This window comes from Tasmannia lanceolata, unplaced genomic scaffold (genome assembly GCF_043159265.1).
Source record: "Tasmannia lanceolata isolate RefF3 unplaced genomic scaffold, GAP_Taslan_0.1 ptg000013l, whole genome shotgun sequence".
Lineage (NCBI taxonomy): Eukaryota > Viridiplantae > Streptophyta > Magnoliopsida > Canellales > Winteraceae > Tasmannia > Tasmannia lanceolata.
The window spans coordinates 14,335,237-14,349,351 of record NW_027518690.1 but is presented as its reverse complement, the minus strand read 5'-3'; the positions used below and the strand labels follow the sequence as shown (position 1 = coordinate 14,349,351).

At 39.6% G+C, this 14,115-nt stretch overlaps 1 protein-coding gene across 2 annotated transcripts in view; it reads right to left on the bottom strand.

Moving 5' to 3' along the window:
* Positions 1-1,098: 1,098 nt before the first annotated feature.
* Positions 1,099-14,115, bottom strand: part of LOC143889861 (NAD(P)-binding Rossmann-fold superfamily protein) — a 50,298-nt gene continuing 37,281 nt past the window's right edge. For both annotated transcript variants that reach the window (XM_077394235.1, XM_077394236.1), the window contains 2 exons: positions 10,895-10,944; positions 1,099-1,502 (listed from right to left, as the gene is read on the bottom strand). In XM_077394235.1, coding sequence (XP_077250350.1) covers positions 1,366-1,502; positions 10,895-10,944 — 187 coding nt within the window. In that variant the 3' untranslated portion in view covers positions 1,099-1,365. The remainder of the gene's footprint in view (positions 1,503-10,894; positions 10,945-14,115) is intronic.

Genomic DNA, 14,115 nt, shown 5'->3' with positions numbered 1-14,115 from the left:
CATAAAGACCTCACACAGCAATGCAGCAATCCATACAACGAGCAAAAAGAAGTGCTCAGCAGTCCTCACAAGTCACAGTAGCCAAAGAAAAATAGCACAGGACATTAGTCAAAACTCGAGTAAAACAGTCCTCACACACAACAACCCACGAAAAAGGCAGAACAGCCCATGAAAACATTAAAATCCACACGAAGGAACAACAATCCACATAGTGGCACAAAAACCCACAAAGAGAGCACAACAGCAACACAGACACAATAGTATTCACACAACGAACGGCTGGCATCGGACTAAATCACAACAGCAACACTAAGGCAAAACCGTCAGATCTTAAGCAAAGAAGTACCACAAATCATTCTTCCTGAAAACAGATTCATTGCACTTCTACCTCCTTGATTTAATACACAGCATCATCACATGGGTTGTCTACGAAAAAAAATATAAGAGAAAACTCTAGGGTAAAAGAAAGGAGAGTGAATGATATTAGGGGGACGTATATGGATAGGATTTCAAATTGAGTAGGAATAAGGTCAGGTAGAGAGAGGGCAAGGGTTTCGAATTTAGAGGGAAAGGGTTAGGGTATGATTCCGAATGGAGGAGGGATGGGCTGACAGTTTCAAATTGAGCAAGGATAGGATTAGGATTAGCGGTTCAAAGAGGGGAGATATAAGGTTAGGGTTTTTTTTTTTTTTTTTTGAAAATTAAAATAAGAATAAGGTTAGGGTTTTGAATTGGTGAAGATACCTCTTTTTATCTGATACCATGTTGAGCTCTGAATAAATCACCCATATTAAATTTGTATGGGAGAAGAAGAAAAAGAAGAAAGGAAAGAAAGACGGAGGACAGGAAAGGGGAGAAAAATAGAATTTGTGGATGTTGAATTCCAAACCCATGACCTATATGCTTTAAATAGAGATTCATTTACCTTAGTTACAATAGTTGCAGCTAGAGCCATCCATGATGAGCCCCACCCTATTTATTCAAACAGAGTAAACCAAACTAAACTATCTTAATTTTTAATATAAGTCGTTCTTTCCATACGAAAATATGAAAATGATGGGTAATGTCTAAAAATTTAAAGAGAACAGAAAACATGGATAGCAGCAATTCTATTGCATTCCTCCCAAAACACGTTCTATAAACCCATAGAATTCAGGTATCTTTTTGGTTAAATTATAAAAAAGAAAACATCAATGTCAACATTGGTATGCTTTGGTCACTCATCTATGGGATTGATTTCTCTATTAATATTATCATAAGCAACATAACATTATTATGATTAAATGCCACATGAATGAAAACAAGAATGCAAATATCACCTCCAGAGAAAGATCAAAACTGAGATGATCTACTGTTGATGCAACGTTAGTCCGCGTTAATGGCATCAAGCTGCTTTCGAAGATCCTCGAGATCATCAGCCGAGGCATTCACTTCTTCAGAAATTGGCGAGTGAAAATCATCAGCAATTGGGAGCTCGTGGACAAGACCTTCTGGAAGGGCATCTGCAACAACAAGACAAACTAATATTAGTGAAGGAACAATTTTTTTTTTTTTTTGAATGATGATATTAGTGAAGTAACAATATTAAAGAAGTTTCCATTTTTAGTAAAAATACATTGATATAATGGGCAGAATTGAGGGGAACATGGGCTAAGAGGATTCATAAAGAAGTTATGCAATGATGTACTCCACATGCACTTCAGAACTCTATGGAGAGGTCCTCACAGTTTTATCTACAACCAATTTGCCTCTCCGTGAACCTAATGAGAAGGGTATAAATGACATAGATGAAATATCAAAACCCTCAATGAAGTCAACAGTGGCACCTCTGATGTTAAGACAATTCTCATCATACTGAGCTAAATTATTTTTGGCACTGAAAAATTGAATCCCTCAAACTTTCATCTGTTTTGTTCTTTTTTATAGACCGCTTGGGGCATGCTTCAAATAAATAAGGGATAGAAGGACCGTGTTTACCCATCAAGCTAGAAGTCAAAATCATCAGAACATGGTTCTGAATCTGAAACATTAGATATATTCAATGTTTTACACACTGAGGGGTTGATACATGACAGGCTCAGTTGTGTTTTGATGTGGCCAATGTTTATCGGGTAATTGTGGTCCTTTTTTTTCTTTTTGTTTTGTTTTAGGTAATCCCAGTCCGTTTCTCTTGTTTTTGTTTTAATTCCATTTTGCCTTTCAAAATAAAATTCCAGTGCAATTAGGTCTATCAAGTACTTAACAACTTAAACCCACATATCACCAATTACCGTGGAACCCAAGTGATTAGTTTGATCGTATCAATTCTCCAAGTCCTTAGGAATTTAACAGGCTTCTAATCAAAATTAGGATTAATCTTTAAGTCAACTTTAAGTATCTTCTTGGATAGGGGTCAAGCCACCTGGTGTCCTCAATTACGACTCGGATTTTTTTCCTCGAAAATATCTTTCTTGTGAAAGTTACTTGAGCTATTTCACCCTGTTAGAAGTATGTTAGATGTGTGTAAATATAATGTACCCCAAGGACATAGTGGTCATTGTAGTGCTCTCCTTTATATAATAAATACATTAGTGAGGGGGTGGATCCTTCACTCACTCTTTCTCTCCATCCGTTCTCTTCTCCTCTCATGGAAGCTAACATAGTATCAGAGCCCAGGGTTTGAGGCCCTAGGGACCAACCTTGAAGGCGTCACCTTCTCCTCCCTCCCTTCTCCCTTCTCTCTCTTCATCTTCTTCTCCCTCCTCCCTCCTCCCTTCTCCCTTCTCCTCCACACGCAACCTGTGACCCCCTCCTTCTTCCCACCTCCACCTGTGACCCCCCCCTCCCCCCCCTCCTTCCCCTCATGTCTCCCACCACCCACCCCTCTCGTAAATCCCACCTGCGACCCCCCTCCTCCTGCTCCTCTGAAGACATATCAGCGCCGGCTAAAATTTGTCGCCCCTCACCCTCTGTCATCGCCATCTCAGCAGGAGATCACGACCACCACCTGTCAGGTCCCTCTCCTGGTGTTACTACAGATTCTCCCATTTCTTCCCGTACTCGCTCTCATAATACTGCTCATCCTATTTCCTCTAACTCCTATGTTACGGAGTTTTGTGTCTTCTTTGTCTTCAGTTTCTTTAACGCAGTCCTTGCCAGCGGCTCTTAATCATCCTGGTTGGTGTGCGGCTATGGATCTTGAGATGGAGGCCCTACAGGCCAATTAGACACGGGACTTGGTTTCCCTTCCCACTGAAGCTCGACCCGTAGGCTGCCAATGGGTTTATGCCGTCAAACACTTACCTAACGGAACTGTTGAGCGCCTTAAGGCACGCTTGGTTGCCAAAGGTTATACTCAAACCTTTGGAGTTGATTATACAGAGACGTTCTCTCTTGTTGCCAAGATCCCCTCTATTCGGGTTCTCATATCACTTGCAATTAACTGAGGGTGGCACCTGCATCAGTTAGAGGTAAAGGATGCATTTCTTCATGGTGAGCTTACTGAGGAGGTTTATATGGAGCAACCTCCTGGGCATGTTGCTCAGGTAGAGATGTCCTCCTCGGTGTGTCAGTTGAAGAGATCTATATATGGCCTGAAGCAGTCCCCTAAAGCATGGTTTGGGAGATTTAGTGATGTTGTCATGCGCTTTGGCATGAAGCAATATTGAGCACTCTGTCTTCAGTTATCAGTATGCTGTTGGTTGTGTTCTATTGATAGTGTATGTTGATGACATTATCATTACAAGGAGTGATACAGTGGGGATACATTAACTGAAGACCTTTTTCTAGAAAGAGTTTTCAACCAAAGATCCAGGCTGTCTTAGGTACTTTCTTGGCATTGAGGTTGCCTATTCCACTAGAGGCATCTCCCTCTCATAAAGGAAATATGTGTTGGATCTTCTTGAGGAGACAGGCGACAACTTATCTTGGAGTGAAACTTGCTTCTGTTCCCATGGACCTAAATATGAAACTTCTTCCTGAAGAAGGTGATTTATTAGATGACCCTGGCAGAGACAGGAGCTTGGTTGGTAAGCTCATATGTCTTACAGTCACTCGTCCAGACATATCATTTGTTGTCGGCGTCGTCAGCCAACATATGAGCTCACCCCGTACTTCACACTGGGCAGCAGTGGTTCAGATTCTTCGCTACTTGAAAGGGGTGCCAGGGAAAGGCCTCCTATTCAAGAAGCATGGGCATATCAGGTTGGAAGGATTTTGTGATGCAGATTGGGCTGGATCTACAGCAGATAAGAGATCTACCACTAGATATTGTACTTTTGTTGGCGGCAATTTAGTGTAGTGGAGGAGTAAGGACATCATTTCCAAGTCTAGTGCCGAAGCAAAGTACCGAGCCATGTCTCATACGAGTGGAGAGCTTATTTGGTTGTGTTCTCTCCTATCAAAGATTGGTCTCTCTTCATCTTCTCCAGCTCAGCTTTATTGTGACGATAAGGTTGCGATCCATATCGCTACTGATCCTGTATTCCATGAGAGCACTAAGCACATAGAGATTGATAGTCATTTCATTTGCCAGAGAATACTTAGAGGCAAGATTCAAGTTTCCTTCACTCGATCCGTGGACCAACTAGCTGATATCTTCACTAAACCTTTGAGTCAAGCCAAACTAAATGACATTTGTAACAAGCTTGGAATGTATAATATCTACATCCCAGCTTGAGGAGGGGGGGGGGTGTATTAGAAGTATATTAGATGTGTGTGTAAGTGTAATGTAGCCTAAGGGCATAGTGGTCATTGTAATGTTCTCTTTTATATAAATACATTAGTGAGGGGGAGGATCCCTAACTCACTCTTTCTCTCCATTCCTTCTCTTCTCCTCTCATGGAAGCTAACATACCCTAGCTCAATCCTAAAAAAATGTTCCAGTTCATACAACATTTTCTCACCTTGCAATTTCCAAACACTTCTTAGATCCATCTGTGATGCTTCTTCCTAAGTGCATTGAGCCGACAAAAATATAAACCTTATGTGGAACTGCAAAACTAATTCAGAACCAACCAGTCTAAAAATAACTCTTTCAAAGTAAGTTGCAGGAGTCAATCAAGTCAAAGCAAAAACAGGTGGTGGGCTCGTAGTTTACTCTTATTCAAAAATACAATTGCCGGCACAGTGTTTAAAAACTTCCTGAGTCAATCGTCGACTCACCTGAGTAGATTCCCCTTTACCCTGGACAAGTTATCGTCCAATCTATACTCTGGCCTACCAAGTTAATCCTTGGTTTTAAATATCCCTCGAAACCGACATAAATGACTGAAATGTTTTTGTTTCCATCCCTACTGAAACACATACCAAAGCCAAAATGTAAGTATCTTAGTGGATACCTGATTTAGGCCTAGAAAGAGAACTAGAAGAAATTGGAGAACGAGGAGAAGAGGACGAATAAAGGAGAAAAGGGGGGGAGGATGAGAAAGAAGAATATAAATTAGGAGAGAAGAGAAGAGACAATATGTTGAGGGAGAATCAATCAATCTTTAATCATCCAAAACTAATAATCCCTAATCACTAGAAATGCTAATGGGCAAATATGGCTCTAATTGAGCCTGCAATCTGCATCATTCTCACCCTCTTGAAAAGAACTCGCCCTCGAGTTCTAGTCCGCCTGGATCAAAGATGTAGACGATCAACCTGATTAATAAAAGTAGTAACCCATCAAAGTCTCTCATGTAAAATGCTCGTGATATCCTTGAAAGAGTTATGAAATGCAAGCGGAGAGATAGAGAAGAAATTATCCATGCAAAACCATAAAAATGGGAACTTCTCTTGAGAATCAAAGAAGCTGGGAAGATGGCAACGTACTCTTGGATCGGCGTGATAACAATTAGCAATGGGTAGTACCAATCCATGGCCATCCTCTAAAAGGTCAACGTCCGCTGGTATCTCATTAGGCTCAGTGAAATCAGCAATAAAGTTATACGTTGGGACCGTATCTCGCCCATCGCTATCATCTAATGTGCTGAAATCCCGTACCTGAATATCCACTGTAGACTAAATACTGCCACTATGCACCTATCTTGATGTGGAAGAGATATCCTCAGTGAAATGCTCCAGCCCTCCATGCTCTGGCAACGCATCATCAGTCACTGGACTCTCTGGCTCAGTATCTAACTAATCATGGTCTAACACAAGCTCGGGCCCAACATCTATAATGGTCTCACAAACAATGGCGGCTGGATCAACATGTGACTCCTCAATAGTGTTAGCAAATTCCTTCATCAACAAGTGGATCATTCAAAAAAATATCATCAACAGGTGGTAAGGGAGAAGAAGTAGCTAATTAGCTATGCAAATCCAACTCACGCATGCGACGCTCTAGATATATGTTTGATGCTTCGATTTCGGCTTCTCGTTCACGTCGAGCGGCTTCTTCATGCATCAATCTTTTTTCATACCGATGTGCCAATATCGCATAAGTACTCATAAGCTCATAACGATCTCCTCCCATCGACATAATGGAGGTTCGCCTTCGTTACGACGCTCCATCACTATGCGTATCCAAAACAATTGGGCTTGCTGTCTCACAGTTTCTCTAGCCTGGTAGATGGTCGCTCGGTGATCATAGTCATGTACTCATGATATGCGCCCAGAGCAATGATCCACAGTAGACATGCATCCTCATAATAGATATAAGGAGTGTAACCTTGAAAATATAGATGGTTGTACCCACCAAAATACGAAACAACTGGTGGATCCATTGGGATCGGTGTCAAAAATGAACTTAACTGTCTGATCTGTCTATCATGTCAAAAGAAACACAATGGCTTTCACGGATCTCAGATCGGACTCTCGGATGGCTTGGATATGCAGTCGGACCAAAATTGACGGATGGTGAAAGTTGGCCGAAGTAGTGCTTGCGCTCGATGTTGGCAGCTGAGAGCTATGAAGCACGGGTGTGGGGTGCGGGTGCGACATGACACGGGTACGTGGGTACGTGATTTTCCAAAAAACTTGGGTGCGGGTGCGTTGAATATAATAATACTTTTTATTAAAAAAAGGAAAGCAATCAAACGACCTAACCCCTCTAATTGAGCCCTAAAGGGCTCCCAATTGAATGTCACAATCTCAAATTAACATGGCCTAAAAGGCTTTAGGCCCTAAAGCCCTAAATCTCAAATTCTCAATTGTGACCTCCAAACTGAAAATCAGTTTAGGGCTTCAAAAACACAATTCAATTTAAGATTATGCCAACCGATTGTGAGCTCCAAATTGATTTTTATGTGACTCACAATCGGTTAGGGCTTTAGGGTATTTTTTAGGGCAAATCACAAATAAAAATAATGCAAATCACAAATAAAAATAAAGGAAAGAGAAAAAGAGAGTAGAGAGTAGAGATACAAAAAAAAGAGAGTAGAGAGAGATACAAAGAGAAAGAGAGAAGTAGAAAGAGAGAGAGTACCTTTAAGTAGGGTTAGGTTAGGGCTCCGACGGTGGTGGAGGTGGCGGTAGCCGGTAGTTGCAGAGAGAGAGAGAGAGAGGGTGAGGGACGAGACAGAGACAGAGAGAGGGAGAGAGTTGCGTGAGTGAGGGGGTTTGAAAACCCCTTTTATAATTTAAACCCCCCCCCCCCAAATGTTATTGGCAGCCCTCCTCTTTTTTTTGTTTTATGTTTTAAAACACTTAAAAACGTGTTGGGTGTGTCGGGGTGCGCACCCGACACGCACCCGACCGTCAAAATTTTTTAAAAAGGGTTTTTTAATCGGGTGCGCACCCGGGACGCACCCGAGCACACCCGTGTCGGATACGCACCCGATACGGGTACGTGGGCCATTTTGAAGCACCCGTGCTTCAGAGGCTGAGAGTGGGTTGGATAGACTCTTAAAGTCGTCACGAACAACTCTTGTATTGATGGCGAAGCCAAATTTCGAGCCGAAATAGCCTGCGTGAAGAGAGAGAAAATGAGACGGGGAGATGAGAGAGAAAATAAAGAGAGAGAAAGGGAGACAGGGAGCGAGAGAAAAGAAAAAAATTCTACTTTTTTTTCCTTTTTTTCCCTATCTTTTTCTTTTCCTTTTCTTTCTTTTTTCCTTTCCTTTATCTAGTTAAGTAGCAGAGATGTTGCGCAACATAATCGAATTTGTTTCGTAAGAGATTATTAAAAGAGGGGGGTGTTAGGTGAAAAAGGGGGTGGAAATCTGTTAATCAATATAAAGGGGGAGTCAGAAAATATAAAATTACCTCTTTTTTCTTCTCCATGCATGACGAAAGAAATTTCGCCTAGTTACCTTCTTTCATGCCCAAATCCCCAAATCTAAGATAGTGGTGAGAAAGGGTGGTCTTTGGGTGCCTAAAATCTAAAGATGGTAGAAAGGATGGAAGGGTACTAAAAATCTAAAGAGAAAGGACGGTGGGAAGTCTAAAATAGTAAGTCTGTGCTTACTATAAATAGTAAGTTGGGTTTCAATCGGCTAGGAAGCACGGGTACTCTCCCGAGGCTTCCGTACCCGTACCCGACACGTATTGGGTGCGGATACGTTCGGGTACGCCCTGGGTACGTACCCCAATTTTTTGTTTAAAAAAACCCCAATTTTGGTTGCGTGTTGGGTGTAAATCTGTAAATCCTTAAGATTTACACCCAACTTGTTGATGAAATAACGGAATACCCCCCATTTGGATTTATTAAAAATTGTTTCAAGACCCAAATCTAAAAGGAAAAAAAGTCAACTCTCATGTTCTAGTACAAAATCCGAAGAAAAAGGGTCGGGTCAAAATTTTAACTTTCTTAACTTCCAAACGGTTGGGTATTTTTCAAATTTTAAAAATTTATAAAATCTATCATGTACAAACATTATTAAATCCCAAAAGTCCTGTATAAAAAATCTCATAATTTGATCTCTAAAAATTATTCATCTTGTCAGGCACCGGTCAACACACTGGCGACAGACTTTTTTTCTAATGAATGATGTATTGATGCCTCATGTTATGAAATATAGAACTTAAACACTTATGAAATTAAGAATAATATTAGAATTTTCCATTTTGGTGATGTTACTGTTATTTGATTGCTCTCCAATTATTATTTTTTATTTTTTATAAATATATAATAAAATATTAAAATATTAAAATATATTATTATATTCGGAGCACCCAAACGTACCCACCCGGTTTTTTTGGAAAATGTTTTTTTGGAAAATCACGTACCCACGTACCCACGTACCCGTGTCGTGTCGTACCCACACCCTGTACCCATGCTTCATAGTCAATCGGTTGAGGAAAAAAATGATCGAAGGCTTGGGTGATAATGGTGTTGGGGTTAGGGTTTCGGCTTGCGTGATAATGGTGGTGATGAGAAAAAAACTCACAGATTTGGGTTGATGAGAAAAGGGTATGTGTAGTTAGATTGATCGGCGTGTTGGACGGATTGGATGTTGGAGACGATCTTGGATCCTTCGCTCTAAATACCAAATTGATGTAGGCTAGGGAAGTGAAATAGAAGAAATGAGAGAAAGAGAAGACGAGATGAAGAATAGAGGAGAAAGGGGGGAAGACGGAGGAGGAAGAAGAATATAAATTAGGAGAGAAGAGAAGAGAAATTATCAATCAATCTTTAATCATCCAAAAATAATAATCCCAATACATGAGGACTATATATAGGCAATTGAAATAAAATTTCATGAAAAAGAAATAAATGTCCCAAATCTAAATAAGATGGAAAATAAAAGCCCTAAAACTAAATATCATAGAAACAAAAATCCTAAGAACTAAATAACATGAAAATAAATCCCTAGAAATCCTAATGGGCAAATATGCCTCTCATTTCGCCTACACTATGCATCAATACTATATCAGGATTTGTTACATACTTATATTTATATGAATTGCATGTGAAATGCGGTGTATGTATTATGTATAAATATGAATTACATGTGAAATATGGTTTATGTATTATGTATAATATGAATTAAATGTGAAATGTGGTATGTACTGAATTATCAAACATACGCGACAATGCATGCCACTAGGTATTCGATGTTGTTAACCCATTATGGGTGGGTTTGTTTTTTTATGTGATGATTTTTGTGTGTATTTGTGCCTATTCTAGCACTTCCCGGAGTTTCATCTTACATGATCAACATTTGCATATGTTTCTATATGTTTCCCAACTGTACAGGATTTTCAATGAAATTTCCATCCAAAAATGACATGTTTTCATTTTCATCATTATTGAAACACACATGGGAAGCGAAACATGAGACTTTGAGTCAATCTAAAAATCATTTGACTCACTTAAGTTAATGGAAAGTTGATCGCGTTAATCATTGACTAGCCCAAGTCCCTCCTTTTTACCTTGATCAAGTTCTTTTTCAAGTCAGACTTTCTAAACACTGATTGACGGCCGATTTTAAATCGCCCAAGTTAGAAGCATCTAATGACATTTTTCATAGAATCAGATAAACACTACATGTATTCAGATTTCATATTTTTAAAGGGAAAGGCCTCCAGTCATTTCCTTCACTACTTTCCTGGTCTAAAAAAGACTTCATTTTCACCCATTTTGCTTTTTTGTATTCATTTCATATTATTATTGTTGGGTCCATCATACAATCAGCTGAGTTCATACTCACTATGATGCCGATCTAAGGGTTCTGCAAGCCAAATGAATTCCTAAAGTCCTTTCAAGCAAACTATAAATGGAAGTCACTAGAAAATAATTTCATTTCCATAACACATACTGCATAGTTAATCACAAACATTCAGAGTTTCCGACATAAATGTCAAAAGTAAAACGTAACAAGCCAATTGCTACCATATACCAGACTAATTCAAGGTACCAAAATATTACAAGAGGCATCCAACCACAATTTAGCAAAGAATCAATATGGTCAACACTCAACAGTCTGTAAATGTGAAAGAAGACATGCCAGTCAAATAAAGGCAGAGAACGAGAATGAAGAAATATCACCTGACTTATAGCACACACTTGTTCCCTCTGTCTCGTTATCATCAACAACACTGTAAAAAGCAATATAATTAGATATTAATAGAACTTGAAAGTTCAAGCCTCTTAGAAGAAATCCATCAGATACTGATATAAGCCTTGAAACACGGCAGCATTTTATATGCACTAGGGCAGATGTTTTCTGGCAGAGTTATATACATCATTTTCATGTTAATGTAACAGTTCAATCCTACGAGTATTAAGGCTACAAGTTCTGTCATAAAATATTCCAAATTAAAAGCAAGGTTGCCAAAGCGGGAATCGAAAGCGGGAATCGAAGGCTCCCAGGGAAAAATCCTACTCAAGGTTGCCAGAGCGGGAATCGAAGCGGGAATCGAAGGCTCCCAGGGAAGAATCCTGCTTCCTTGATTCAAAGAACAAGTAAATTCAACCTTACTAGGTTTGGGGCTATTAAATTTCTGAAGGATATCAAGCAGAACATTGTTAAAAAGATGAGATTCTAATCAAGAACTAGGCCTGTAAATGGACATTCGAAAATCCGATTACCGTCCGCATCCGAATCCGTTTAAAGCGAATATTATCCGAATCTGTTTATGAGATATCCGGCTCTTAGCGGATACGAATTTGGTAAATGGTACATCCGATCCGTTTAACATCCAAATCCGAGAAGTACATCCTTTTATCCCGAATATCCGGATTTAGATCCGTATATCCGAATCCGTATCCGGAATCATTTTATTTTTATTAATAATATCATCAAATAAGATTTACATTTTGTAGAGAGGAACACCTCAAATATAATTAGATTTACATTTTTGCCATCGATATATATATACATATATATATATATATATATATATATATATATACATATATATATATATATATATACATTTTAATATTTATTTAATATAACTCTCTGGTTTGCAAAATAATTGGTAAATAGCCCTTAAGAATCACGTAATAGAGTGAGCCTAGGGGTGGCAATGGTTCGGTTTCGGTTCGGTTCGACCCCCAAACCGAACCGAACCGAAATTTGAATCAGTTTGGTTTTACCAAACCGAAACCGAATTTTCGGTTCGGTTTCGGTTCGGTTCCGCCAATTTTGCCACCCTTTACTCATAATCATTGGGAATATTCGGTTTCGGTTTGATCCCAAACCGAACCGAACTGAAATTTGAATTGGTTTGGTTTAACCATGGTTTTAAATTTCGATCGAAATCTGAAATTTCGGATTTCGGTGGAGACCGACACCGAAATGCATCAAAACCGAAACGGTCATTTATTTCGGTCGAAATTTTGGGTTTTCCGAAATTTGACCCAAAAAATATGTTTTTTTAATATTAATTTAATATTTCACCGAAATTTAATACTGATTAAAATATTAGTTTCGGGTCAAGTACCAGATTTCGACCGAAATTTCGAAATTTCACGGTCCGAAACCGGTACCGAAACCCAAATTTTAAACCTTGGGTTTAACCAAACCGAAACCGAATTTTCGGTTCGGTTCCGGTTCAGTTCGGCCAATTTTGCCACCCCTAAGTGAGCCCTTTGATCTATGGAGGTTTCCATAATAGAGTGAGCCCTTCCCGTAAAATAGTGGAAGATCGTGTTTCTCCAGCTAGTGTTGTATGGTGTAAGCCTTTATAGTCCCATACTTTTCTATAAGTACTGTACGGACCACAACATAGGATGATCCAAACCGTCCGTGTGATGGGACACAGCGTAAAAATACTAAATAGGTTGTTCCCCAAAAATCATTTCCATAGGATGATCCTATAGATCGGAGGGCTAGGATCATCCTATAGAAAAAATTTTGTGTCTGACTTTTGTATTAGAAAACACCCAAGTCAGCTTAATTAAATGAATAAGACAAAATTTGTAAAAAAATTGAGCCTCTGTGGCTGTACTCACATGCAAAAGTCGGCCGTGAAATTGTGTTTGGGGAAATTGCCTAGCAAATCCTTAATTAAAGGGATTTGCTAACCAATTTCATGGAAAGCCATTTCGTAGCTGCCTTTTGCATGTGAAAACAGCCAGGCCCATGCTATAGGGCTTTGCTAGATTCCATAGGTTCTTTTGTTTGTATGTATCTATTCCCTATGGCCCATGCTCCATGCTCAATTGTTTTTTAGTCAATTTAAGAAGGGCAATGATAAATTCGCACCCCCTGCAGTACACATACGCACTCCGTTTGGCAGCTTTTGACAACTTTGTTTTGACTAAAACCACGGGCTGGTTTTCACATTCTCCAACTAAATAATTACAACCCATGTGACTTGTAAGAAATTTGGGTGAAATTTTCGCCCAAATTTCGTCCAACCTATCATTTCACATTAATTTTATGACTATCCATGTGACTTGTACAAAATTTGGATGAAAGAGGGTTTTCTCATTAATTTTATGACTATCAGTGGTAGAGGATAATCAAGATAAATAAAAAGAGAGGAAATGTAACAAATGAAGGGCTGAGATTAGTTGTGGTAAAGAGCCCTGGGAATAAAACTCTAAGTAGAGCTTGTGGGAGGGATTATTTTTCTTTTGCAGACAAAAGAGAGCGAGGGAGGGAGAGAAGGGATCGAGCCTCCAAGCTTCGGCAAGATCATCTTCTCCGGCAAAATCTCCGCCAGAATCCGGCCACGCCTCTGGCCTTGCCTCCTTTACAGCCACTACTATCACCAAAACCCTCTTCTTAAACCCCATTTCTATCCATTAAAACCCAAGATCCCCTGCAAACCCAACCTCCATTGCTACCTTAGCTTATACCTTTATCTCCTTCTACCTTCTCCCCAGCAGTAAATCTAAACCCCAATCCTCCATTTTCGTTCCTCTGAAGCCCTATTCTCTAATCTCTGAACCCTTGAAATCGACCCCAATCCTCCAGATCTAGGATATTTGGGCTTAGATCTGTCTATCCTAAGCATAGATCTAAGCACCTTGGACCAGAAGCTGGGTCATTTCCTTTATCAGTGTTCTCTTCGGCACCGAGATCTACCCTCCGATCACCTCCTTCTTGTGATCTTTGTTGGAATTCGGCATTCACTACAACCCCTACAAATCTGAGGATCATTGGCGACTCTTCTCCGGATATACAGATTTGAATATGAATTCGGACATTTGGATGTGAATTCGAATTTCGAATTTATCCGATAAACGGATTCGGATATGAATTCGGACATTCGGATGTGAATTCGAATTTCGAATTTACCGGATAAACAGATTCA